Source organism: Gadus macrocephalus, chromosome 7, assembly GCF_031168955.1.
Source record: "Gadus macrocephalus chromosome 7, ASM3116895v1".
Taxonomy (NCBI): Eukaryota; Metazoa; Chordata; class Actinopteri; order Gadiformes; family Gadidae; genus Gadus; species Gadus macrocephalus.
Window position 1 is genome coordinate 5,245,718 of NC_082388.1, and position 24,519 is coordinate 5,270,236.

General features: G+C 45.4%; 1 protein-coding gene and 1 long non-coding RNA gene across 3 annotated transcripts; both read left to right on the top strand.

Moving 5' to 3' along the window:
- Nucleotides 1-196: 196 nt before the first annotated feature.
- ccdc28a (coiled-coil domain containing 28A) lies at nt 197-24,337 on the top strand. Of its 2 annotated transcripts, XM_060055598.1 has the most exons (7): nt 211-367; nt 617-799; nt 5,521-5,702; nt 6,746-6,900; nt 15,478-15,607; nt 21,650-21,672; nt 22,451-24,337. In XM_060055598.1, exons 2-5 carry the CDS (start codon nt 648-650, stop codon nt 15,604-15,606), a joined length of 618 nt encoding a protein of 205 aa, XP_059911581.1. In that variant the 5' UTR covers nt 211-367; nt 617-647; the 3' UTR covers nt 15,607; nt 21,650-21,672; nt 22,451-24,337. The 2 variants fall into 2 exon arrangements, with proteins under 2 accessions (XP_059911582.1, XP_059911581.1); XM_060055599.1 differs by lacking the exon at nt 15,478-15,607 and having other exon boundaries at nt 197-367.
- On the top strand, nt 7,851-8,242 carry LOC132460793 (uncharacterized). The gene is made up of 2 exons (XR_009526449.1): nt 7,851-7,967; nt 7,999-8,242. It is a non-coding gene; the product is annotated as an uncharacterized LOC132460793 (long non-coding RNA).
- Nucleotides 24,338-24,519: the final 182 nt, after the last annotated feature.

Genomic DNA, 24,519 nt, shown 5'->3' on the forward strand with positions numbered 1-24,519 from the left:
AATAATATTAAAATATACTCTTTTAATAATAATAATTAGCGTTAACTGTTTCTCACTTCTCCCAAAACAAATCACTACAGTACATTTATAATGATTAATTAATAATACTTTATAACAACTACAACACACCGTTTTACTTAATGAATGATTTAATTCATTTTAAGTGCTGCTCTGTCGGACCCGCGTCGAAGCAGAAGGCCGCTGACGTCACATTATGTCCCACGTGACCTGAGTAACGTGACGTCCGTTGCTTCAAACCCAGGAAGTGTTTGTTACGTCAGAAATGTCTCCAAACTTCGTGCATCAGCACCTAAGCGGACAGCGTCACTTCTAAACCCGTCGTGGATCCTATCGCCAGCTGGGAACCGTGAGTAAACCGGACCTGACCGGGTGTTTAGTTCCGTTAAAACGGCAGCACGTTGACGTTATCGACGGTAAAGTGTTAGCCAAGACGTTAGCCTAGGGGGCTAACGCGGCGGTCTTGCGCCTTGCGTGCGCTGCTTACGCTGCGTACGTGACGCGTTCGCGTCACCTACACAGACGATTCACGACCGCTTATAGTGTTGTTTTACTCTGTATTGAATATTGGAAATAATATCGATCTTCTCCGACGCAGGAGTCAGCCGTTGTGTTTGTAACATGAGGATATGGAGGAGCGGAAACTAAAGCGGAAAAGTCCCCGGCCCTCAGCCAATCCGGTGCCAGCTGTGGCAGTGGGGGGCGGGTCCGGGCGGAAGAACATCACGGGCGAAGGCGCCGCTCACACGCAGACGGGGACGCAGAGGTCCAAGAGTCGGAGGTACTTTTCTCCCATGAACCTTATTAGAATATGTAAACTTCACTTATTTTTGACGGTTGTTACGATTGAATTGATTACATTTATTTCAGACATATCAATACAAATCAAACGTATCAAAAATGCTAAATGAAATAAAAAGCAAGACAAATCAAAAACAAAAAAAAATGTTAAAATGATTTATAATATTATGTTGGTCAATATTAATGTCTATTTGCTAAAGGAATTTAAACATCATGACACGTCCATGACCTATCAGGATATGTATGCTGTAGTTCTTTTTTAATGTTGTTAGTGTTGGTCAATATGAATGTCTGTTTGAGTGTGAACACGGTTCTATTTCATCCTTACTGACCGGTGCATTAAGCACTGGATTTATCCGTCTCGCGCATGCGCAGTTCGAGTACCTATACCAACAAAGTCACCTGTGACCCTCGTGACACCGGATGGGCTATATAGCCCGGTGTTGACAGAGGATCTGTTCCTTTTCATCTTCTCGCAAAAGACGCATGTAGTATCACTTGCGGATAGCGTATTCGCTTTATGAAAGGATCGCGCTCCAGACTGTGTGCAGCCTTGCTGCACACAGTCGCGGCCGTCAGTGAGTGTGCATGTAACTCCGCGTTTACATGCGGACACATCTGATTTGCATAGATGTGGAAGAACAGCTCAATCGGAATAGAAAAGTATCATATATATATACGCCTCAATCGGTTCGGAATAGAATTCAATGCAGAATAGAATAGGTGGTGTAGTCCGCTATAAATACTTATTCCGATTAGTTTGGGGTTTAACTTGGAGCAGCTGCAGTAGTTCGCAATTGGTCCACTCCGTCTGTACTTTAATGCACACCGAACCTTACCGCTGTCAAGGAAATTGGATTTATTGCCTGATTCACGTCTTTGTTATTATCACTCCGTAGTAGTTTCAGTAGTCCGGTAACTTAACAACCCCAACATGTCCGGTTGCTAAGCGACGGGTGACATCGGTGGGTTAATGTGTTAGCATCGTCGTTCTCGCTCCGTGTGTGTGTGTGTGTGTGTGTGTGTGTGTGAGAATGACAGGGAGAACGAGTGCTATGCAGAGATGAATGGACGGAACGATTTTTAGATTTCCAAATCGCGTTATTAAAAAAAAAAAAAAATGATAAAAAAAAAATATATATATAAAAAAAAAAAAATGACAGAATCAATTAGTGGCGCTCGATGTTGATTCTGTGGCGCCGCGCCACACAATGGTCTATGTATGGGAGACACTGACCTGAGTGATGCGTCCCTACAGGCCTTTGCCCTCATGTCCAGGGAATTGGGCCGTGTTATGTCCACCCTGGTCCAGACCCGCCGCCAGGTTTGGTTGGCTCAGTCGCCCCTGACGGAGGCATGCAGGAAGGCCCTCAGAGCCGTGCCAGTGGTACCGGGGGAGCTGTTTGGATCAGCTGCCCTGAAGACGCTGGAGCGAGCTGGCCAAGCTAGGCAAACCAACCTGCAGCTGTCGGGTCTTCACAGGAGTGTGTCCACTCCTGGCAGGCCTAGAGTCCCCCCGGCTGTCCCCCGGGGCCGCTCCCAGCCACGCTCTTATCCAGTGAGAGACGAGGGGCTACGTAGGTCTCGGCGGCCCGCCCTGCAGCCCGCTGATGACTTTCGCGCCCGCCCATCGCACGAGAAGCCTCGCCGGTACCCCTCCAGAGCCGACAGAGGCCGGGGGGCCAGGCGCTAGGACCACGGGGCCGGTCGTCGGCTGTTTTTCCCAGCAGCAGTTACTGGGCTGCCTGTACTATAGACCCCTGGGTGGTTTCCACCTTAACCCGGGGGTACGAATTACAGTTCCGACGCCGGCCCCAGGCCTTTGGCCGGGTCAGGATGACAGTCGTCCGCGACCCGACGAAGGCCGCAACTCTGGCCCCGGAGCTATCCGCCCTCCTGGCCAAGGGTGCGATCGAGCCAGTACAACCCGGGGGGTTCTACTCGGCATACTTTCTGGTATCCAAGAAGGATGGCGATTTCCGGCTCATTGTAGATCTAAGGGGCCTGACCACTTTTTTAAAGGTTTTACCATTCCACATGCTCACCTCGGCAGACACCCTGAGGGTAGTTGCCAGGGGGGAGTGGTTCACGACTATAGACCTAAAGGACGCCTATTTTCATGTGCTGGTTGCGTCACACCACAGGCGGTTCCTGAGGTTTGCCTATCGGGGCCGGCATTTCCAGTTCAGGGTACTTCCCTTCGGGCTTTCTCTCTCCCGAGGGTTTTCACCAGGGTTGTGGCGGCAGCCCTCGCACCCCTGCAGACGCAGGGCATGAAGGTCCTGCCGTATCTGGACGACTGGCTGGTCTGTGCGCCGTCCAGGTCCCAGGTGGCCCAGGATACGGCCCGCCTGCGGTCGCCCGGCTGGGCTTGACGGTGACCCATTGAAGAGTTGCCTGGACCCTTCCCAACGGGTTACCTATCTGGGGTTGGTCCTAGACTCGGTCGCCATGAAGGCCTACCTTTTACCTCGGTGCGTGAACGACATCCTCCACCTCCTTCCCCTCTTCAGAGCCGGCAGGAGGCTACTTTTTATTCAGTTCCTTCAGCTTTTCGGCATGCTGGCAGTTGCTGCAGCTGTGGTGCCTCTGGGCTTTCTGTCCCTGCGCCCACTCCTAATGTGGCTGAACAGCCTGCACCTAGATGCCAAGTGGCACAGGCAGAGGAGGGTCAAGGTGACCCTGCAGTGTTTTGTCTCTCTGGCTCGAGAGAGAGAGAGAGAGAGAGAGAGAGAGAGAGAGAGAGAGAGAGAGAGAGAGAGAGAGAGAGAGAGAGAGAGAGAGAGAGAGAGAGAGAGAGAGAGAGAGAGAGAGAGAGAGAGAGAGAGAGAGAGAGAGAGAGAGAGAGAGAGAGAGAGAGCGCGAGCGCGTATCTGGCGGCAGGCGTGCCCATGGGCGCAATTCCGGTACGCCGGGAGTTGGTAACAATGGACGCCTGCCTCTCGGGATGGGGCGCAGTGTGGCAGGGCAGGACTGCGCAGGGACGGTGGTCTGGTGGAGACATTACACATCAATGTGCTAGAGCTCCGGGCTGTTCAGCTGGCACTGGCCAGCTTTCTGCCCCTCTACCTTGAGGGTCTATGTCGCAGCCATCTCCTCCCTACACGATAGGGTTGACAGCGCCACGGTTGGATGCCACAGGTTAGTGTCCCTCTTTCTTAGAGGGGCTTTGAGGCTGCGTCCCCCTACAGCCATGAGGGCTCCAGCAGGGGACCTGCCGCTGGTGCTGGAAGCCTTGTCATCGCCTCACTTCGAGCCTCTGGGTCAAGGGGGGTTGAGGTGGCTGTCCATGAAGGCTGCCTTTTTACTCGCCATAACCTCTGCGAAGCGGGTCGGGGAGTTGCATGACCTATCGGTGAGTGATACGTGCTTAAGGTGGAACTCTGATGGCTCGGGTGTCACTCTATGGCCGAATGTTGCGTTCCTGCCAAAGGTGCTTCCACGCAATCACCTTAACCAGCCCATCCAGTTAGCACGCTTTGACCCCCCATCTGAGGAGGGTGGGTCTGAGCTGCTGTGCCCGGTGCGGGCCCTTAGAGCTTATATTTCTGCTACCGCCAGTATTCGCCAGTCGGAGCAGCTTTTTGTTTGCCATAGTGGTCCTAACAGGGGTCGTGCTTTAACAAAGCAGAGGCTGTCCCACTGGATTGTGGAGACCATAACGCATGCCTACGGGACCAGTGGTCGCCCCCCGCCATCCAGGGTGAGGTGTCACTCAACCAGGAGCGTCTCAACATCATGGGCTGCCCTGAGAGGGGTGCCCCTGAGGACCATCTGTGCCGCGGCATCATGGACGTCGCCTAGCACATTCTCCAGGTTCTACCGTGTCAACGTTGCCACTCCCCATCCAATGGGCATGGTCCTGATGCCAAGCTCTGCTGTCTCCAGGCAGTAGGGCGAGTGCTTGGATTCTTCGTGACGTTGTTGGTATTGGCCATCCAGTGCTTAATGCACCGCCTCTGGCGGTCAGCAAGGATGAAATAGAACGCCGAGTTACGTATGTAACTCCGGTTCTATGAATCCTGGATGACCGCCAGAGTAACAGGTCACTCAGAATTCTCGTGGTTCGCGAGAAGATTCTGGGAACAGATCCTCTGTCGACATTGGGCTATATAGCCCATCCGGGGTCACAGGTGACTTTGTTGGTATAGGTACTCGAACTGCGCATGCGCGAGACGGATAAATCCAGTGCTTAATGCACCGGTCATCCAGGATTCATAGAACCAGAGTTGCATACGTCACTCTGCGTTAGATAGACAGATGTATACTTTATTGATCCTCAGGTGAAATTCAAAGTCGTATTAAAGAAAGCAAACAAATATAAAATATCCACGTGTATAATATAGACAATTAAAGATAATAAGTAAGATATCCACAAGAATGGCAAAGGACATGTAGAAGTATGTACAACAGAAAAAATCATGTAAACCTATAATAATGTAATATTTGATGTTTATAAAATATTATAAACACATAAGAGAATATTGAAAACATAGAGATAATATATAAGGTATAGCAATGCAAGACTAAAGTCTAGAAAATCTGCATTAACTATTAATAATAAAAGAGAATAATGTCAACAAAGTAAAAAAAGTATAATATAAAAAGTATAGCAATGCAAGAAAAAAGTCTAGAAAACCACCATTGTTATAAGTGCGTCGTCTTTTCATTCCTTTTCTTAACTCTAATCCTGCGTCTCAGGGGTGTCAGGGACAAGTCCAAGTCCTTGCCGGCCTCGGGGGTCAAAGCCACCCCCACCCCGGGCCCCGGGGCCCCTATCATCCAGCACTCGTTCCTGACGGACGTGTCCGATGTCCAGGAGATGGAGAAAGGCCTTCTGGGTCTCCTCAATGACTTCCACTCAGGGAAGCTTCAAGCGTTTGGTAAGGGATGTTTTAAAAGTGATGCTTTTTTTAAACTATATGGATTTCATTCATTTAAAAGTGATCCTTTTTTTAGCTGAGATTCGATTTTATTCATTTAAAAGTGATGCTTTTTTAAATTAGATTAGTTTTTATTAATTTAAGTGATGCTATTTTTAAATTAGTCTAAATTTTCTTAATTTAAAAATGATGCTTCTTTAATTAGATTAGATTTTATGGCCGGCATCAGATAAAGATTTTGGGGAGAAAAAAAAAGATCGTCCTGGCGGCCTTAAACTGACTCAACAGCACCACCTGCTGTTGTGTAGTGTGAATCACAGGACATTTATTTGTCACGTGACTTTTGGCACTAATTTTCCGCCTTGCTGATCCGTGCGCAAATGCATTCCGATCCGTGCGCAAATCCATTCCGATCCACGCGCACCTTTCGTGTTCAGTACTTGTAGAATTGTTTTGTGTACTTGAAGGATTTTTTTTTGTACTTTGTGTAAAACATACTGTAATTGTTTCTGAAGCAAAATGCATTAGTTTGTGAATGATGTTTTGTATTTGCAAACCACACTGAGCGAGTGTGTGAATTATTGTGCGTGAGTAAAACACGTTTTGTGTGCGTGTGAATCGTTATGCGTGAGCAAAACACGTTTTGCGTGTGTGCAGGGTTTTGGCATGATTCTAACTCCATATTCCTAACGTAAAAACCAGTAGCGTGCATTAATACCTTTTGCGGTAAAAGTTATTAAAGTAATTCCAAGGCAGCGTAAATTGTATTATATTAATTAATTTATTGTAGAAATCTCCTAAGCTTCCCTGCCTGGTGACATCAACCACTTGGGGTGAGCTGATTGGCCAACTGAACGTTGATTGGCGCCTGGTTGCCTGCGTCCGATTGGTTCCAGATTAACATCTCGTGACGAGACGAGATCCCGCGTGATTACAGATGGCTTTGCGAGAATCCCATCCGCAAAGTTACAGCGAGTTTGATGTCTCTCATCATCACTCAGCATCCTAACTTCTTCTTCTCTCCTCCTCCTCCGGTCGCCTAGGCAACGAGTGCTCCATCGACCAGATGGAGCAGGTGCGTGAGATGCAGGAGAAGTTGGCGCGGCTGCACTTTGACCTCTACGGCGAAGTGGACGGGATGCCCGACGACCAGCGCAAGGCCGCCTGCGACAGCAACATGGACAAGCTGCTCAACAACGTGAGACTCACATTCACCCGTTCATACACGCATTCACCCGTTCACACACACATTCACCCATTAATACACACATTCACATACACATTCACCCGTTCATAAACATATTCACATTCCATCGGCGGAGTCGACCACTCAGGGCGACAGCAACATTGACAAGCTGCTCAACAACGGGAGACTCTCACATTCACCCATTCATGCACGCATTCATCCATTCATACTCGCATAAATCCATTCATACACACATTCACCCGTTCTTACACACATTCACCCGTTCTTACACCCATTCACCCGTTCGTACACACATTCACCGGTTCATACACACATTCACCCGTTCACCCGTAATCGCATTAATGTCATAGTTAACTCGCGATTATTCGCTATTACCGTATTTTCAGCACTATAAGGCGCACCGGAGTTTAAGCCGCAGCAGCTAAATTGAATGATGTGTACATAGATAAGCCGCACTGGACTATAAGCCGCGGGTGTTTTAATGTTTAATTACTAGAGCTGTCAGTTAAACGCGTTATTAACGGCGTTAACGCAAACCAATTTTAACGGCGTTAAAAAAATTATCGCGAGATTAACGCCGATTAAGCGCGATTTTTATTTTATTTTTTGGCTCAAAACAAAGAAGCAGTAGCCTGACTGCTATGTTCAAATGACATTTGTTCAAAGCAGTCGTTTAATTGCACTATAGGCTATTTTTTTGTATCGTCCTGTTTTGATCAGTATATGCCAATGTTGTTATCAATAAAAAATAATTTGCACAAGACAAGCCGATGCACTTCACCATGTTGATAAGAGAATTAAAATGAGAAGAATTATGGGACAAAAAAATCAAGGGATATTTAGCATAGAAAAATAATTTGCGATTTAATCGTGAGTTAACTATGACATTAATGCGATTAATCACGATTAAATATTTTAATCGCTTGACAGCTCTATTAATTACCATATGCAAGGTTTCGTACACAGAGGGACTTGTCGGGAAAGAGATGGCTGCTTGAGGAAGCTCCCATTTATTAACATTTCAACAAACAAGTTGCATATTTGCATAACGTATTCAAGTGTTACCATTTAGTGCAATAGTGGCTACAGAACATATACTGTGCTGTGTAAACGGTACTGTATCACATAGCGTAACAGACACACAAACTTTTCAACTTTCAAACTTAAACGGTGCGCTCCCAGCGCACATACCAGCAGTGAGGCCTAAAAAAATTTTTGTTTGGTTCCGGTTTCCGACCGACCCTGTCAATTTATGTGCGACCCAAATTATTTTATGAGCTTTATAAAAAAAAAATATTTTTATTTTTTTTGATGCAAACTATAATTACGTTTTGGTACAGCACCTCTTCATTCTGTACAAGGATGAGCGAATTTTCTTGTTTTTACATGAAAACAACCTACCTATCATTCGCTGCCGCTGGAAAAAATAAAATAAAAAAATAAAAAAAATTCCCTACCTACCCATGACCTCAACTCACAACCAACAGGAACCAAACTTTTTTTTTTTTTCGGCCTGATCTACACAGCAGTGGTTTTCAATCAGTGGTCCTTGAGGGAGTGCATAGGGGTTCCCCAGCAAAATTTGTTACCGTAATAGCGTCACAAACATTTAACCACTTAACTTTGGCTATTTTGGAAAAACCTTGAAATAACATCTTTGAACTGTATCTACATTATAGCCTACAGTAACAAAAAACAAAGCTTACAGCGCTTGACGAGGCAATATCAATGGCTAAATTAAATGCGTTTTTTTAAAAGTGCAAAATAAAGTGCCTGTAACACGACAGTAAGCGCGTAAGCCTAAAGTTGCAGCAACGAGGCTGCTTAAAATATACGGTAAGCAGCCTACCAGAAAAGTCATTAATCCTCGTCTTCATCTTTTAGGCTAAGGTGCAGTACACGGCTGTAACCAGAAAAGTCAAGTCATTAATCCTCATCTCCGTCTTCTTCCTGCGTACTAAAACCACCAAAGTCCTCATCTTCTGTGTCGGAAACGAACAGGCTCAGGCACTCTTCGTCAGCCACTCTCCTCTCTCCTTCGTTGTCGCTGTCAAAACCAACAAACTCCTCTTCGTCACTGTCAGAATCGAACAGCCTCTGAGGGGCCTCAGCTGTGGTGGCGTCCTCTTCATCACGCAGTAGTCCAGCCTTTCGGAACCCGTTAATGATCGTGGATGTTTTGACACTCCCCCACGCCATCAGGACCCACTCGCAAGCTTGAGCGAAAGTTGCTTTTTGCATGCGACCAGTCTTGGTGAATGATTTATCGCCGCTAGTCATCCACGCCTCCCACTGAACGCGTAGTGCCACTTTGAACGCACGATTGACACTGATGTCGAGTGGCTGCAGATCCTTCGTTGTGCCCCCAGGAATCACAGCTGGAGTCGAGTTTGTGCTCTTGATGGCTGCTTTCACATTATCCGTTATATGGGCCCTCATGCTGTCCTAAACGAGCAAAGCTTTTTTTTGGCGAAAGAATCCTCCAGGGCGCTTGACGTAGCACTCATTCAGCCACTCCTTCATCACACTTTCCATCATCCACCCTTTCTTTTTGACTTTAAAGGAGATGCCGTTCGGGATCTTTTCTTTTGGCATTGTAATCCGCTTAAAAATCACCATTGGCGGAAGCTTTAATCCAGATGCTGTGCAACCAAGAACACAAGTAAAATTCGTTCTCTCGTGGCCAGTGGTTCTCAACGTGATGGACGATTCACCTTTCTTGTTAACAGTCCTAGTGAGAGGCAGGTCAAACGTCAAAGGCTCTTCATCCATATTTATGATCTGGTCCGGTCTGATGGAATATTCCTCTATCTTTCTTTGTTTGAATTCGCCGAAGTTTGTTGTTTTTTCCTTGTAGTCGGGAGGGAGTTGCTGACACACAGTCGTCCGCGCCCTGATGGACAGTCCCTTTCGTCTCATAAATCTGAAACACCAGGATGGTCCACCTCTAAAATTTTCAATTTTCATTTCGGTGGCGACTGTTTTAGCTTTCAGTCGGATCTGCACGGTGGAAACACCTCGGCCGTCTGCTCTCTGTGTGTTCACCCAATCTTCAAGAAAGTCTTGAAGTTCGGGCCATCTGCTTTTATTACCTCTGAAAGCTTTTTTGACTTCTTGCATTGAGAAAGTTCTTCCCGCTGGCGTTTCCAACGTCTCACCATTGACTCATTGATGCCAAGGCCACGTGCAGCAGCTCTATTTCCTTCTTTTACAGCCAGATTGACTGCCTTTAACTTAAAAGCTGCATCATATGCATTTCTGCGTTTGTTTTCCAACATGAAAACTTCCGTTGCACAAACTGTTTCGCTTTCGTAACATTTGTCTTGCTCTCGTTCTCATTCCGTCTTTCGTAGCCTACCACTCTTGGTTCCACTTTTACTTTTGCGCGCTACCTGAGGCTTTTCATGCCTCCAGCGTTTCCTGCTGGAGCCCGCCACTTAAAGGTGGGGGGGCGCGGACCGGTCATAGAGCCCGTAGAGTTAAAGTCGGTGGAATGTAACCTGTAAAATCCATAGATTTAGGAGGTCCCCTAGTGGCCGTTAGCTGTAAAAATCCATAGATTAGCCGCACCGTTATATAAGCCGCAGACTCGAAAAATGGGGAAAAAGGCGCGGCTTATAGTCCGAAAATTACGGTAATCGCAAATTATTTTTCCATTCTAAATATCCCTAGATTTTCGTGCTGCTAGACTTTTAGTGAGATCAGAGAGTGTTGAGAAGGACAGTAATAAAATATATTTTGTAAGATGGATAGAAGAAGAGAGACCCGCAGTGAATTCAACCCGGTCCACTTGACATCATGTAGGTGCATGACAGTGGTAGGCCTACCGTATAACTTGAATAGCCCCGGCTTTTCAATCGGGGCTATTCAATCACTGAACTTTCGAAACAAAACTCTTGCTCAGCAAAGATTGGAAATACTATATCATTTATTGTATAAACCAGTATGAATATTCCTACCGTACATAGGCCTATACACAATGCCACGCACGCACGCACGGTGGCGGAGTGGTAATCGGGAGAGTCGGGAGAATTCCCGGTGGGCCGTTAACTTTTCGGGGCTGTCGGGCTGATCACTGCGGGATAACAATATTGCGTTAGAGCTGTGCAATTAACACAATTTTGATCACGATTTTGATTCCTGGGTCAAACAATCTCCAAATTAATAAAATCGAGCTGAAACGATTCTTTTGGAATTTTCCGTTGTCTATGAGTTTTTGTGTAAGAGATGCGCATGCGCAATTCAGTCCCTCCCCCTGAGCATTCAACGCGGCCCCCGCGAGCTGGGTGTGTGTGGTAATCTTATTCAGAAAACAGCGAGAGCGAGATGGCAGAGGGAGGACAGCCGTGTTTTACTAATTATAGTGCAAAATGTGCTACAATGTTATATCTGCTACCTTTGGAAACACGACAAAGTTGTTTAATCACCTAAGGCCCCGTCCACACTAACCCGGGTAAATCTACAAATGCATAAATATTTATCTGTTTAGCCCTTCCGTCCACACTAAAAAACTAAGAATTCTGACACTGAAAACGATGTTTTTTCGAAATTGATCGCTGTGGTGGAGAAATGTGAAAACGCTGGTGTTACGAACCCTCATTTCTCTTAAGTTGGTATTCGTTTTTGGTACCCCCTGCTGGGGCAGGTATTTCTGTTTCACCCTTTCTCCCTGTGGTCGCAGGCTAATGAGTGATTGCAGGCACCTGATACCTCCCTACTTAAGGAGATCCATCTGCGGTAGCACGCTCTCTCTTTTCCACCTCCTGAAACCTGAAGGATCGTGCAACCGGCTCCTGGCTTCGCCACCGCCTTCCGTGGTTTCACCTTTATCATCCCCTGCGTTGGGATCACGATTGTTGGCCCTGTTTGGCCTTTTGCGGATTAACTGACGGGTTGATAATAAACACCCCTGCTTTTGGTAATACCGTCTCTTGGTCCATTAATTCTTGTTCAGCGCCTATCATGGGCCGTAACATGAATTAATTGGGGGCTCGTCCGGGATTATGAATTCATGTTACGGCCCATGTTACGGCCCATGATAGGCGCTGAACAAGAATTAATGGACCAAGAGACGGTATTACCAAAAGCAGGGGTGTTTATTATCAACCCGTCAGTTAATCCGCAAAAAGGGCCAACAATCATGATCCCAACGCAGGGGATGATAAAGGTGAAACCACGGAAGGCAGTGGCGAAGCCAGGAGCCGGTTGCACGATCCTTCAGGTTTCAGGAGGTGGAAGAGAGAGAGCGTGCTACCGCAGATGGATCTCCTTAAGTAGGGAGGTATCAGGTGCCTGCAATCACTCGTTAGCCTGCGATCACAGGGAGAAAGGGTGAAACAGAAATACCTGCCCCAGCAGGGGGTGCCAAAAATGAATACCAACTTTAGATAAATGAGGGTTCGTAACACCCTCCCACCGAAATGGTGGCTCTAGCCATCATAAATAAGATAACAATCACGAATCCGATCCATCAATATGATCAATGCAATTATGAGTAAAGAATCCACTTACCCCTTCGAGTCAAGTGTGCATTCACACACAGATACACATTCAAATAACTTCTGCCTACAAGCTAAAGTACAGAAGCTATAAGAAGATACCTTTTATTTTATTTTCCTATATTTTATTTTTACAAAATAAATCAGTCAATGTGGTCCCTATTCCAACCACACGACATTTGACCGAGTCGAGGGCAACTACAGGCCAAAACGGTCACTCCGTTAACCAAGAGGATAATCTAATAAAGGATGAAGCCTGTTCAAACTAAACTCAAAATCAAATCAACACTACGGTAATCTGTACAGAAACGCGGAGAACCATCAGGTTTACCTACGAGAAGGCAGGGAGAACTCCAGGCGCTAGTGCCTACCGGGATAAACCTACTCGGGTCTGTTATGTCACCTTCTGCGGTCCCCGTCAAAGAAGATAACACAACAGGTGACACTTTTGTAAGCGGAGGCTCTGGATTCAGGTCATCAGAGAGCGTCGCTCGAAGTACGCTTTGAGCATGTTCACGTGACACATCCGTGAGCTTTGACGGCGATCAGGGGTTTTGATAACGTAATCACGGTCAGATATTTTCTGCTCGGCTAGGTACGGACCACTAAAGCGACACTGCAATGAGGAACCAGTGACAGGAAGCAATGCAAGCACCTTGTCACCCGGCTTGAACACACGTTCTTTTGTTCTCCTATCGTACCACCGCTTCATTTTTCGTTGCGCACCTTGCAGGTGCTTCCTCGCCATTTCACGTGCAGTGAACAAACGCGATTGGATGCCACAAACGTGATGCAACACAGTTCGGGGGTTAGATTCGCTTAACCAAGCCTCTTTGAGCACAGGGATTGGATACAGTGGAGCAGGAGGAATCTTTTGATTTGGCTTGCCTATCAGCTGACAAATGTGGCATGTTTTACAAAAATGCCTCACTTCTTTCTTTAGTCCTGGCCAATAGAAATGCCGCAGGATCCGATCATAGGTTTTAGTGACACCTAAGTGTCCGGCAGCAGCATCATGGGCTACTCGTAGTATTTCCCCTCGATAAGCGGTAGGTGCAACGATTTGCAACACTCCCCACCAATCGTCGAGGCTTCCATTTCCTCATTAGGACCCCTTCGCGAAAGAAGTAGCCTTGGGGCTGCAACACAAGATCAACGGTTGGGCAAGCTGAAGCTAACCGAGAAGTGAGGGTGTCATCCTCCTTTTGGGATTTAATTAACTCCGCCCATGAGATTGGAATTTTAGCATTTTGAGTCCGCCAATGACTTTTCTCATTCCTGCCCACGGTAGGTGACACAGATTTGGATCGAGATCTGCAAGAAAAGTACTCTGCAAATCATCAAAAACATTCGGCGCGCCCGTTTGTTTGGACATCGAACGTGTGACAGCGCAGGATGGGAAAACGTCCGGAAACCTTTTGCCGCATTTCGTCCTCCTCAGAGGACCGGGTCACAGCAACGACTTCGGGCAATTGACTCAACTTCCCCCAAATATCCCCACCAGCAATATCATTCCCGAGGAGGAAATCTATGCCTGCAACTGGTAAAGACGGCCGTACTCCCACTACGACGCAGTTGGAAATTAGCTCAGACTCAAGCTTGACTTTATGGAATAAAAGTCATTCCTATCCCACGTACCAAAACATTACTCCCTAGTGCAGTCTCGCCAGACAACGGTATTACTCCCTCTAGAATCATGGATTGGCTTGCGCCAGTGTCACGAAGAATTTTAACAGGTTTTAGGTTATCGCTGCCCGGAAGGGAAACGTAGCCCACAAGCACAAACGGCTTGTAGGCCTCCGACTCACCACACTCACTAACCTCACTCACACTGAGAATCAATGGCGGCTTTCGTTCAATAGCAACTAACGCTGCACTTTTAGCTTTCTTTCTCTTGAGGGTCAGACACTCGGTCACTAGGTGACCAGGTTTTCTGCAATAGTTGCACTTTATGTCGGAGCTAGAGTTCTGAAAGCTATCCGATCTGCATTGTGAGCTACTCTCCAGCGGCGAGTTCGGCCTGCTCACGGTCTCAACCCTCCGCGGCTTGTCACACACTCCATGAGTAAGGTCATACTCGTCGGCCAGAACAGAGGCTTTCTCGAGAGTCGTAGCCCTCTGTTCGCTGACGTACATAGACAAGGCATCAGGGAGACAGTTTTTAAACTCTTCAATCAGGACGAGTTGAAATAGCTGCGCATAATCTGCCACATTTTGCGCAGCGCACCATCGAATAAACAGCTGCTCTTTCTCTCGAGCGAATTCTACATATGTCTGCCTCAGAGATGGAAATTAACTTTTTTGCCCACCAGCCACTGTGGCAGGTAGATTTAAAAATCTGCCAGCCACTCATCTTTTTTACCAGCCACTTTTTATACGCTAATTTTTTTTTTATATATGCGTACATTTTAAACAATATAATAGTAACAATAGATAAGAAAATAGTTTTTCATACACATCATTTTTTCCATCAGAACAGATTTTTATTGTAATTAGGTGCTACCAAGGAACTGAGTTAGGAAGACTCGTACTCGAAATTAAACATTTGAAAACAGACCACGAAAAAACAAGAACAAGAAACAATGACTTAATAAGTGCAAGATGCATTGAAAAACATCAGAATACATTAAACTATATATATATATGTATGTATGTATGTATGTATGTATGTATGTACTCTCTCCCAAAAAACCCTGACAGTCACTCATCAGAATCTGATTCTGAGGAATCAGAGGCACACTCCTCAGTTTTCTTCTTCCCCTCCATGAAGTCTGGTCTTCTAGACCGGATGCTGTCCTGGTGTCACAGCAGGGTTGGGGTCAAAGTCTTCTATAGAAGGGCTAGAGAGCTGGACGACCAGTAGGTCACAGAGGGTTGTGGTTGATAGCCGAGACCTCCAGTCACTCTTGACCAGTTTCATCTGGCTGAAGCCTCTTTCACAGTCTGCTGTGGATGCTGGCAGGGTAAGAATCAGATCAACCAGGCTCAGGATGTCAGGGCACTGGGGTCTCAAAAGCCTATTTATTCCTGGCCAGGTCCTCATGTGCAGACTTTCTCCTGTTTAATACAGGCGGGTCTTCAGCATGGTCCACTGGTCCTGGATTTGGTCAACAGCAACCCCAGAGGATGTGAGCACGTCTTTAAAGTGTACAGTCAAAACCTCCACTTCAGATTCACCAAATTCTGGAGACACAGATAGGGTAAAAATACAGAATACTAATTACATGAAGTTATTTGATTTCCAGAATTCTAAAGAAATGTTATTTTGTGATTGCAAACTTCATACCGTCAGAATATTGTACATCAGGCCAACTGTTTAGATCCGCCAACTTCGTAGCTTGTAGCAGGCTTGTGGTCATGTCAGAGAATCTGGTCTGGAGACTCTGGCACAGTTCATCCAGCAGCTTTGACTTCGCCCTGATAACACGGACTGCACTGGGGTCATCACTCGAATGCTGGTCCATGTAGCCCTTCAGCTTTGGGCCAGGCCTATGGTACATAGATAATATTGTTCAATATATTCACTAACACAGATATAGATTAATTTTCAGTTATTTATTTGATGTTACTTACCGGGTTTTATATTTGGTGAGGATTGTCTGGGTGGTGGACAGACAGCTGTGGACTTCAGCTACTGTTACAGTTGATGCTTGAACTGCTGTGGAGAGGCCACTGAGGTGTGTCAGGCAGTCATGCATGAAGTTGCAGAACATGAGAACTGCTGAGTCCCGGCAGGTTCTTAAGTAGCCACTTGCTTTATTCTTAAGCACTGCTCTCACGCCTTCAGCATCTGATGATTTAACCTATAATGCAAGATAAGTGACGTCAAACAGAAAACGTTTAGATCACTGGTCCAGATTCTCTAGAAAATAAGTTATTAGTCATTATACTTCTGGATGCATTGCAGATAGCTGACCTAATGTACTGTTCTACACTCTGATTTAGCCTACCTCTTCTAAGTGACTGGTCAGTCCTTCGTAGCCTCTCAGCCACTGGTCCACAGCCCTGAGAAGGTGGGACACCCACCTGGTTCCACCAACCCTGGTGGGTATGAGGGGACGCTGGCCAATCGTCAAAAAACAGCGCTTTAGGTTTGCCCTGTTCTGTGCACCTTTCCTGTATAATGTATCCAGGCCAGACAGCAGATCTTCAAGATGTCTGTCTAGATTGCAACCATTGATCGCATCCTTGAATGACAATTCAAGGCGGTGGGCCATGCAGTGAATGCCAAGGACATGGTTCTTGGAGCCCCTCAGCCTGCTCACTACACCTTTACGTGCCCCAGTCATGACAGAAGCACCTTCTGTGGCACAGGCCACTCCTCGCTGACTGTCTTCATGATGGTGTCTATGGCTTGAGCTATGCTCTCTCCATCCGCCTTCTCCACATCCTGCATGCCAACAAAGTGGGCCTCCACCTTGCCTTGCCTACAGATTCTTAAATATAGAATCTCTTGTTCCAGGACAGCTGAGTCAGTTGACCCATCAGACAGGACGGCAACGTACTGTGTCTCTGACAACTTGCTTTGGAGGGCCTCTCTCTGAACTGCAGCTATGTGTTTTATAAACACCCTGGCCTGTTTTCTGTTGAGATAGGTCTTTCCGATGTTGATTCCCTTTCTCTCGTCTAGCCTAGGAAAATATAATGGAAAGGAATAATGAACAATACTATTTGATTAGTTCAAATGACTGAGAATAAGTAAAATACAGTTATCCAAGATAATGAACACACAGTTATCTAAGATAATTAATGTATCAGCACACACACTTGACATCCGTTTTGAGCAGACTGACAGAAAGCAGCTGTTTGCCAAACAAGTGAGCAGAGCTCTAAGGTTACCCAACATGCTAGTTTTTCGACAGCAACAAACTATTGCATTAGGCCTAATAGAAAATAAAAGATTTACTTGCGTGCAGTGCCATTCGAAGTCTTGAAATGGCCTTACATTTTTGGTAATTGCGTGTGCATTTCGAAATAGTAGAGCCATTCTATCAAGCTGGGCTGTTTTGAGGCTAACGAGCGTCCTCATCGCTGTCGTGGTTTCGGGCGCTGATATTCCCTTGGCGATTTTCATAACGTGAAGGTGACTTTTTGAAGACTCGTGGTCCTTCACGGCTTCCAATTTTAGATTTTGTGTCCCACTCACAAAACTATTCGACCTGTGGCCATCCGAGGCATGTTTGCGACAGAGAGCACAGAACATTGTCTGGCTCGTCCCGTCAAACACCAGCCAGTCACGGTGTGGCCCACTGTCCGATGTTCGCCATCTCATTAAAAGAACGCTTATTTTTGGGGATGACGGGCGTACTATCATCTGCCACCTGTACCTGGCCTACACTCCCCTCAGCTGTTCTCTTTCCTCCGGTGAGGAAACGCAACATTGCTTTCGCTAGTAATTATTTCTTTAGATGATAATAAGCCTAGCATACTATACGGAATGTTGATACCGGCGTTTTATCTCTATGGTTACCGGTCTATTATCCCGGATGTTGACAGTCGCAGTTCAGCAAAAGAGGCGTCGAAGAAGAAGGGGGCTGGATGTTGACAGTAATGGTTGTGGAACTTTGCAGCGCCGTATGACGAATGTATTAAATATGCAAATTTGATCGGACCTGACTGGAAAGTTTTACCCGACACAGTGGCGGGTGAAGTAATACAATTCACCATGCAAATCCACCCGCAAATGGCGTGTGGCGGGTTTTAATTTCCATCCCTGGTCTGCTTATCCGTTTTACGGTAGCGTCTGAACCGCAACCTATACGCTTCAGGCACAAGCTCATATGCCCGCAGAATGGCACCCTTTACTCCACCATAATCTGCGCTCTGTTCAACTGATAGGGATGACTATACATGCTGGGTCCTTCCTACCAACACACACTGTAGAAGGAGTGGCCAAGCGAATTTGGGCCACGATAGAAAGGTAGCAACGCGCTCAAAGTGGACGAAATATCGGTCTACATCCTTCTCGTTGAACGGAGGGACCAGTTTAATATGTCTCGCAACATCGAATGACTGGTGCATCGGAATCTCGATGCCTTCCTTCCTAGCAGCAAACTGCAACTTTGCAATCTCCAGCTGAGAAACAAGCTCTTGCTCACAAACTCTGACCCTTAACTCCTCCCTACGGAATTCTAACTCCCCCAGATCTCTACGAAGCTGTAGCTCCTGTATTTTTGGGTCATTACCCGGCGTCTCACGACTGGGAGATATCCTAGGTTACGCAAAGGCAACGTACAAACCCCCTAACAAGGTGCTACCAAAGGCAAGCACGAAAATGTTTTCATTCAAAAACGAAGCGCAAAAAGTCAAGAGTAAACGGTGACGTCACACAAGCAACACAGAACGCGGAGTGCCCAGAACACTGCAATTAACCGGATCCGCAGAGTTCCCTCCTCCCTGAACTGAAAACTGTTTCCCCGTCTTGTATTCTGGCCGTACCGAGCTCGAGGTATTCAAGTACCCCCTCCTCGGATATTGCCCCAAAAAAAGACGTCTACCTACAGGAACTCCACGTACCCGGGGTTGCACTTACCCTGTTCCGCACACTCACAGAAATCCGTACATGCTATACAAATGACGAGACGAACAAGACTAGAAGGCTATGAAAAGGCCGAATTCAAATCTATTGACACTAGTCAAAAGACACGGCCACGAGCCCCCAATTAATTCATGTTACGGCCCATGATAGACGCTGAACAAGAATTAATGGACCAAGAGACGGTATTACCAAAAGCAGGGGTGTTTAATATCAACCCGTCAATTAATCCGCAAAAGGCCAAAAAGGGCCAACAATCATGATCCCAACGCAGGGGATGATAAAGGTGAAACCACGGAAGGCGGTGGCGAAGCCAGGAGCCGGTTGCACGATCCTTCAGGTTTCAGGAGGTGGAAAAGAGAGAGCGTGCTAGATGGATCTCCTTAAGTAGGGAGGTATCGGGTGCCTGCAATCACTCGTTAGCCTGCGACCACAGGGAGAAAGGGTGAAACAGAAATACCTGCCCCAGCAGGGGGTGCCAAAAACGAATACCAACTTAAGATAAATGAGGGTTCGTAACAGCTGGGTTTGTGTTGTAGTGTGGACAGGGTAGACAGAGGCTTTCAGAAACGATGACGTTCGGTTGCCATGACACTGTGCCATGACGCTGCCACAAGCTTGCGCTCGAGACCGAGACGCTCATCAAAAAATGGCAGGTGAAATGCAAATGATGATCTCTCTGTACAATGTACTAATTTCTCACCAGAAACAACTCGACATATTGGCTCAAATATATTCCTGGCTTCCATGCTGGAGTCGAGCGCTGTACTTGATGTTCTTAAGTGATGGTAAAAAAACGAAAGACGGCAGTTCAAACCGTACTTTTCCGTTTCAAGACCGGGTCGAAAACGATTAACCAGCTGATCAACTGTCAATATCAGCTGATCGCGCACCTGTAATCTAAACAGAGAGGCATGGCGGAGTTGCGTAACCATGATAACAACTGTTTATCAAAATAATATCAGTGTGGAACGTGGATGCAAAACATTCCGAAAACGATAGTGTGGACGGAGATCGTTTTCATTGCGGATGTGCGTTTTTACATTTACCTGGGTTAGTTTGGACAGGGCCTGAGACACAATCACAAAGTCGCTTACGACGAATTGGCAAGGAAACAAAAACACAAGACCACAACCCCGACATCAGCAGGACAGACGTCGATTACAACCGATGGTTCTGTCTTATTTAATTTTCTAGTCTATTTATTTTATTCATTGAAAGTTTTAAAGAAATTACAGAACAGCTGGATACATATTTATTTGTACATTATTTTCAATTTGAAAATTTTCTATTTTTTATTTAAACAGTTTGTGTACTGTCATTTAAGTATTTTGAAAACTCAGTTACCGTGTTTTTTTTTTTTTAAACGCCGAATAAATGCATTTTATTTTCAAACTCAAAAAGAATCGTTTGAAGAATCGTGATTTCATTCTTGACCAAAAAAATCGTGATTGTAATTTTTTCTAAAAAGCAGCCCTATATTGCATTTATAAAACTTCCTCGCAGCGCCATCCGGCAGCCTGAGCTGTGCACCCGCAACCTCTCACTCACTCAACAGACGCAACACTCACAAACTGTCAACATCGCAACCAAGTCGATTTTGTCTAGAGGGGAGTAACTGAGCAGCCCTTCCCGAAGTGCTACAGCCCAGGTGGGCCTTGAACCGCGATTGGTCAGAAAGACGTATCAGCTAATGACAACATTGAACTCTCGTGCAGGCTCGAACAGAGTGACACACGAACACACACACACTTTTAAGGAGTTTTTCGTGTTGCGTGCTTGTTTTGATTCTGCTGAAGCTAGATCCGGTATGGTGTTGTAGTTTTTCTAACGTGACTAGTTGGTGCTAGACAGCAGGTAAAAAAACTACAATGTTTGCCAAGCCAAAAGAGCTTTAATCGCGCAAATAAAAAAATGAACGCCGTAAAAATTAGTTTAAACTGACTCACTAATATATATATATATAGATAGATATAGATATATATCTATATCTATATCTATATAGATATAGATATATATAAATAAATAAAGGGTGATGAGACAGAGGTCCGTTCAGAATAAAAATCACTCCTAAATCGCAAAAAATATTATAAGGCAACCTTCAAGCGTGCGTCCGTGGTGATGCTAGTAAAAAATAAATAAAAAATTGACACTGAGCTAGGAGTACTCCATCCAACCAGCAACCTTCCGTCAGGGTGAGGTGCCTTGCTCAGTGACACTTCGACCTCCTAAGCTACTGCCGCCCCGTTTAGGATGTTATTTGGGATGGGAGTGACTCAATGTTTTCACGGTCGCTTAATCAGTGGGTGGTTATGAACGAATCATTGGTTTTTCTACGATTTTCGATTTTTGGGATTAATCCTCGTGAATTTCTACTCGTAAATACTTTAATACTTTATATTTTAACTTCTGTAAACTTACTACGTAACCTCAGACTCTCCCCCCGTTCCATATGTTTCTATTGTATGCAAATAGCCTCCGATTTATGCGTGTGTATATTGTCTTTCTGTGTGTGATTAACAGAAAATATTAATAGTGCTAACGTTCCGTCAATTATTGTGGTTATTTGAAATTGGATAACAAAGTCAAAATGTTCTTAATTCGCTTTGACCCACGGGAACGAATAAATGAATAATTGGTTATTGTGACCCATCCCTTTATTATAATTATTCATTTTTAAAGATTATTTTGTTTTTTTCTTCCACAGCTGGAGGAGCTGAGCTCATCAATGTATCCTTTTGAACCTGATTTGCTGACGGTCGCCCAGGGGGCGGTGTTAGAGAGATCCTAGGAGGGGATTGGCTGACGGTAACCCAGGGGGTGGTTGTTAGAGGGGCACGTTGAATGGGGATTGGCTGACGGTCACCGGGCGGCGGGTGTTAGAGGGACACGTTGGAGTGGGATTGGCTGACGGTCACCTTGGGGTGGGTGTTAGTGGGACTCGTCGGAGGATATCGGCTGACAGTCACCCGGGGGCGGGTGTTAGAGGGACACGTCGTAAGGGATTGTCTGATGGCCACCCAGGGGCGGGTCCAAGAGGGACACGTTGAATGGGGATTGGCTGACGGGTGCCTGGGGGACAGGTCTTATTGTACGTTCACACCAAAAGCTGTAAAAGATGCAAAATCGCAGAAAAGCTCAAAACGCAACGCTGTCCAAAATATTTATATTGATCTTATCGCTCATTACGTGAACCATTTGAAAGTTCTATCTTGTTCCTCAATACATTCCGATTGGTTAGTCGGGTTAGTGTCCTTTACAGCTAAATCGCTGATAGCTATTTGCATAAAGTTGAGCTGTTTTCAACTATTATTTACAGCTTTAAAGCTATCATTCAAGCTTTTTATCGCTCCTATCGCTCATGTCTAATAGAAAGTCAATCGGAGTTTATTCTTGTAACGCTTTCTATCTTTTGGTGTGGAAGTACAGTTAGAGGGACACGTTGAATGGGGATTGGTTGTAACGCGTTGAGAGATGATCCGCGGTCTTCCTTGACTCTCTGCTCCAGTCAGAAGCTGAACCTGGCCGACTCCCAGGAGATCCCCCGGACAGCCAGCATCTGACCTCCTCTTCCTCCTTCTCTCTCTCTCTCGCGCTCTCTATCTCAGCGCGGAGGGGCCCGTGTCGGAGCGTGTCAACACTATCTGGTTCACTATTATCATTGATTATCACCGATCGACCAGCATTCTGAGCAGTGCACCAGCAGTCAATGGATTAACAAATGATTTGAATGGATGAATTGTTGATTCCCACTCTGCCCCCTCTCCCCCTCTCATCACTTCTCGTTCCCACTAAGTGTTGGCTCGGTCAGCTTCGGTTCGCTGGTCTCAAGTTTTTATCAAAGGGTGTACAGTTCTACTAGGGACTCCTCTTAAGGTCAGAGGTCAATCTCAACTGCCACATTTTGTATTGTACACCGAAAGGTTTATGGGTAAGGGGGTGGGGTAAATCCTCGAAACATATTGTATTATAATATATCTTTAGCTCCGGTCACTTTAGACGATGTCATTGTCTCACTCTCGAGTCAGCGTTGAAAAAAGAAACGCGATCCCGAATGACTTTTGCAATAAGCAGTCTCCGATCGTCGGGTATGTAAGTTTTTAGTCTCCTTATCGGGGGCACCATGGAGAACTGTGCTTCAGTCAGCAGAACCTGAAATCCCAGCCAGCTAACAAACAAAAAAATGTGTTTAGCGGAAATGTAGTCCTCTCTATCCTGTTCTGAGTCCGTCTAAAATGAGACGATGGGATTAGATCTTAAGATTTATGGATTCCTAGATCTTTAGATTTATTGATTTCTAGATCTCAAAATGTCTGGGTACCTACCTATATCTCTAGATTGCTTGGTCTCTAGATTTATTGATTTCAATATCTATATCTCTTATAATAAATCTAAATTAATAATTGATAAGTTTTTTATAGCGCTTATCTATATGCATCTAGATTTCTTGCTCTCTAGATTTCTAGATCTCTACATCTGTGTCTCTAGATTTCTGGATTTCTAGATCTCTAGATTTGTTATAAGCGCTAGGGTCAATGAATGATGAAGAATGATTTTCTTTGGGTGGGATCCCAAATTGCAAAATTGCTATTTATTCTGACTAAGATCAAAAAACAGTATTGTTTGTTATTTTTATAGATTTCTAGAGCTCTAGTTTTCTTGATTTCTAGATCTCTAGATTTTTGGGACCCTATATTTCTAGATTCCTGGGTCCCTAGATCTCTATATTTCAGGGTCTCTAGATTTATAGATCTCTAGATTTCTGGGTCTCTGGAAACAGGGTCTCTTGTGAACCGAGTTTGAAAGTGGAATTACATTCAGGCTACGCGAGATCGACCGAAGTGGTTTTTGAGAGATGTTTGACCTCTTACCTGAAACGGCTGCAGCCTTTACCTTGGGTTGGACTCCACACGACAAATCTAAAATCGTAGCTTTGATTGTAGAATTTGATTCGCAGTAAAACACGTTTACCCCAAAAACACTTACGTGTAAATGAGTTCCGGGCTGAATGAACGATAAAGAATGTTTTGTTTTTGTGTGTGACCCCCGAATTGCAAAATCTCTTTTGATCTGACTAACATCAAAAACAGTATCGTTTGTTGTTTTTGTTCATATTTGCACATATCTGCTCATATTTGTGAACAAACCATGCCTTACCTTACTTTACTAATCATATGATCGCCTTGTTCTGAATTCGTAGGTTTTATTCGTTGAATTTAATATATTTTAGTCGAGGCTGAAGATGCAATGGTTGTTTGCTGCTTGTATCGAAAAGGAAAAAAGATTTATATTTTTTGTGTGTGTGCGTCTCGAGTTACTTATTATTGTAACAACCACAGTTTCTTGATTTCGCTTAGACGTCTACGGTAATAAAAAAATGACTATTGAAATCCTACACTATGCTATTGTTTCACCTTTTTATGACAAATGTACTTATTGTAAGTCGCATTGGATAAAAGCGTCTGATAAATGACCTGAATGTGAATGTACCTCAGTCGGCTCTCACTGTTGTTTTTGAACCCCTTTTTTGGCTCAGTCTCATTCATTTGCTCCAAGCAAAATCTCAACCCTACGCCT

Excerpts from the sequence above, each read along its gene's own strand:
- ccdc28a (XM_060055598.1), top strand. The coding sequence starts at position 648 with ATGGAGGAGCGGAAACTAAAGCGGAAAAGTCCCCGGCCCTCAGCCAAT. Across the intron at positions 800-5,520 it reads CAGAGGTCCAAGAGTCGGAG|GGGTGTCAGGGACAAGTCCA; the intron begins GTACTTTTCTCC and ends CCTGCGTCTCAG. Across the intron at positions 5,703-6,745 it reads AGGGAAGCTTCAAGCGTTTG|GCAACGAGTGCTCCATCGAC; the intron begins GTAAGGGATGTT and ends CCGGTCGCCTAG.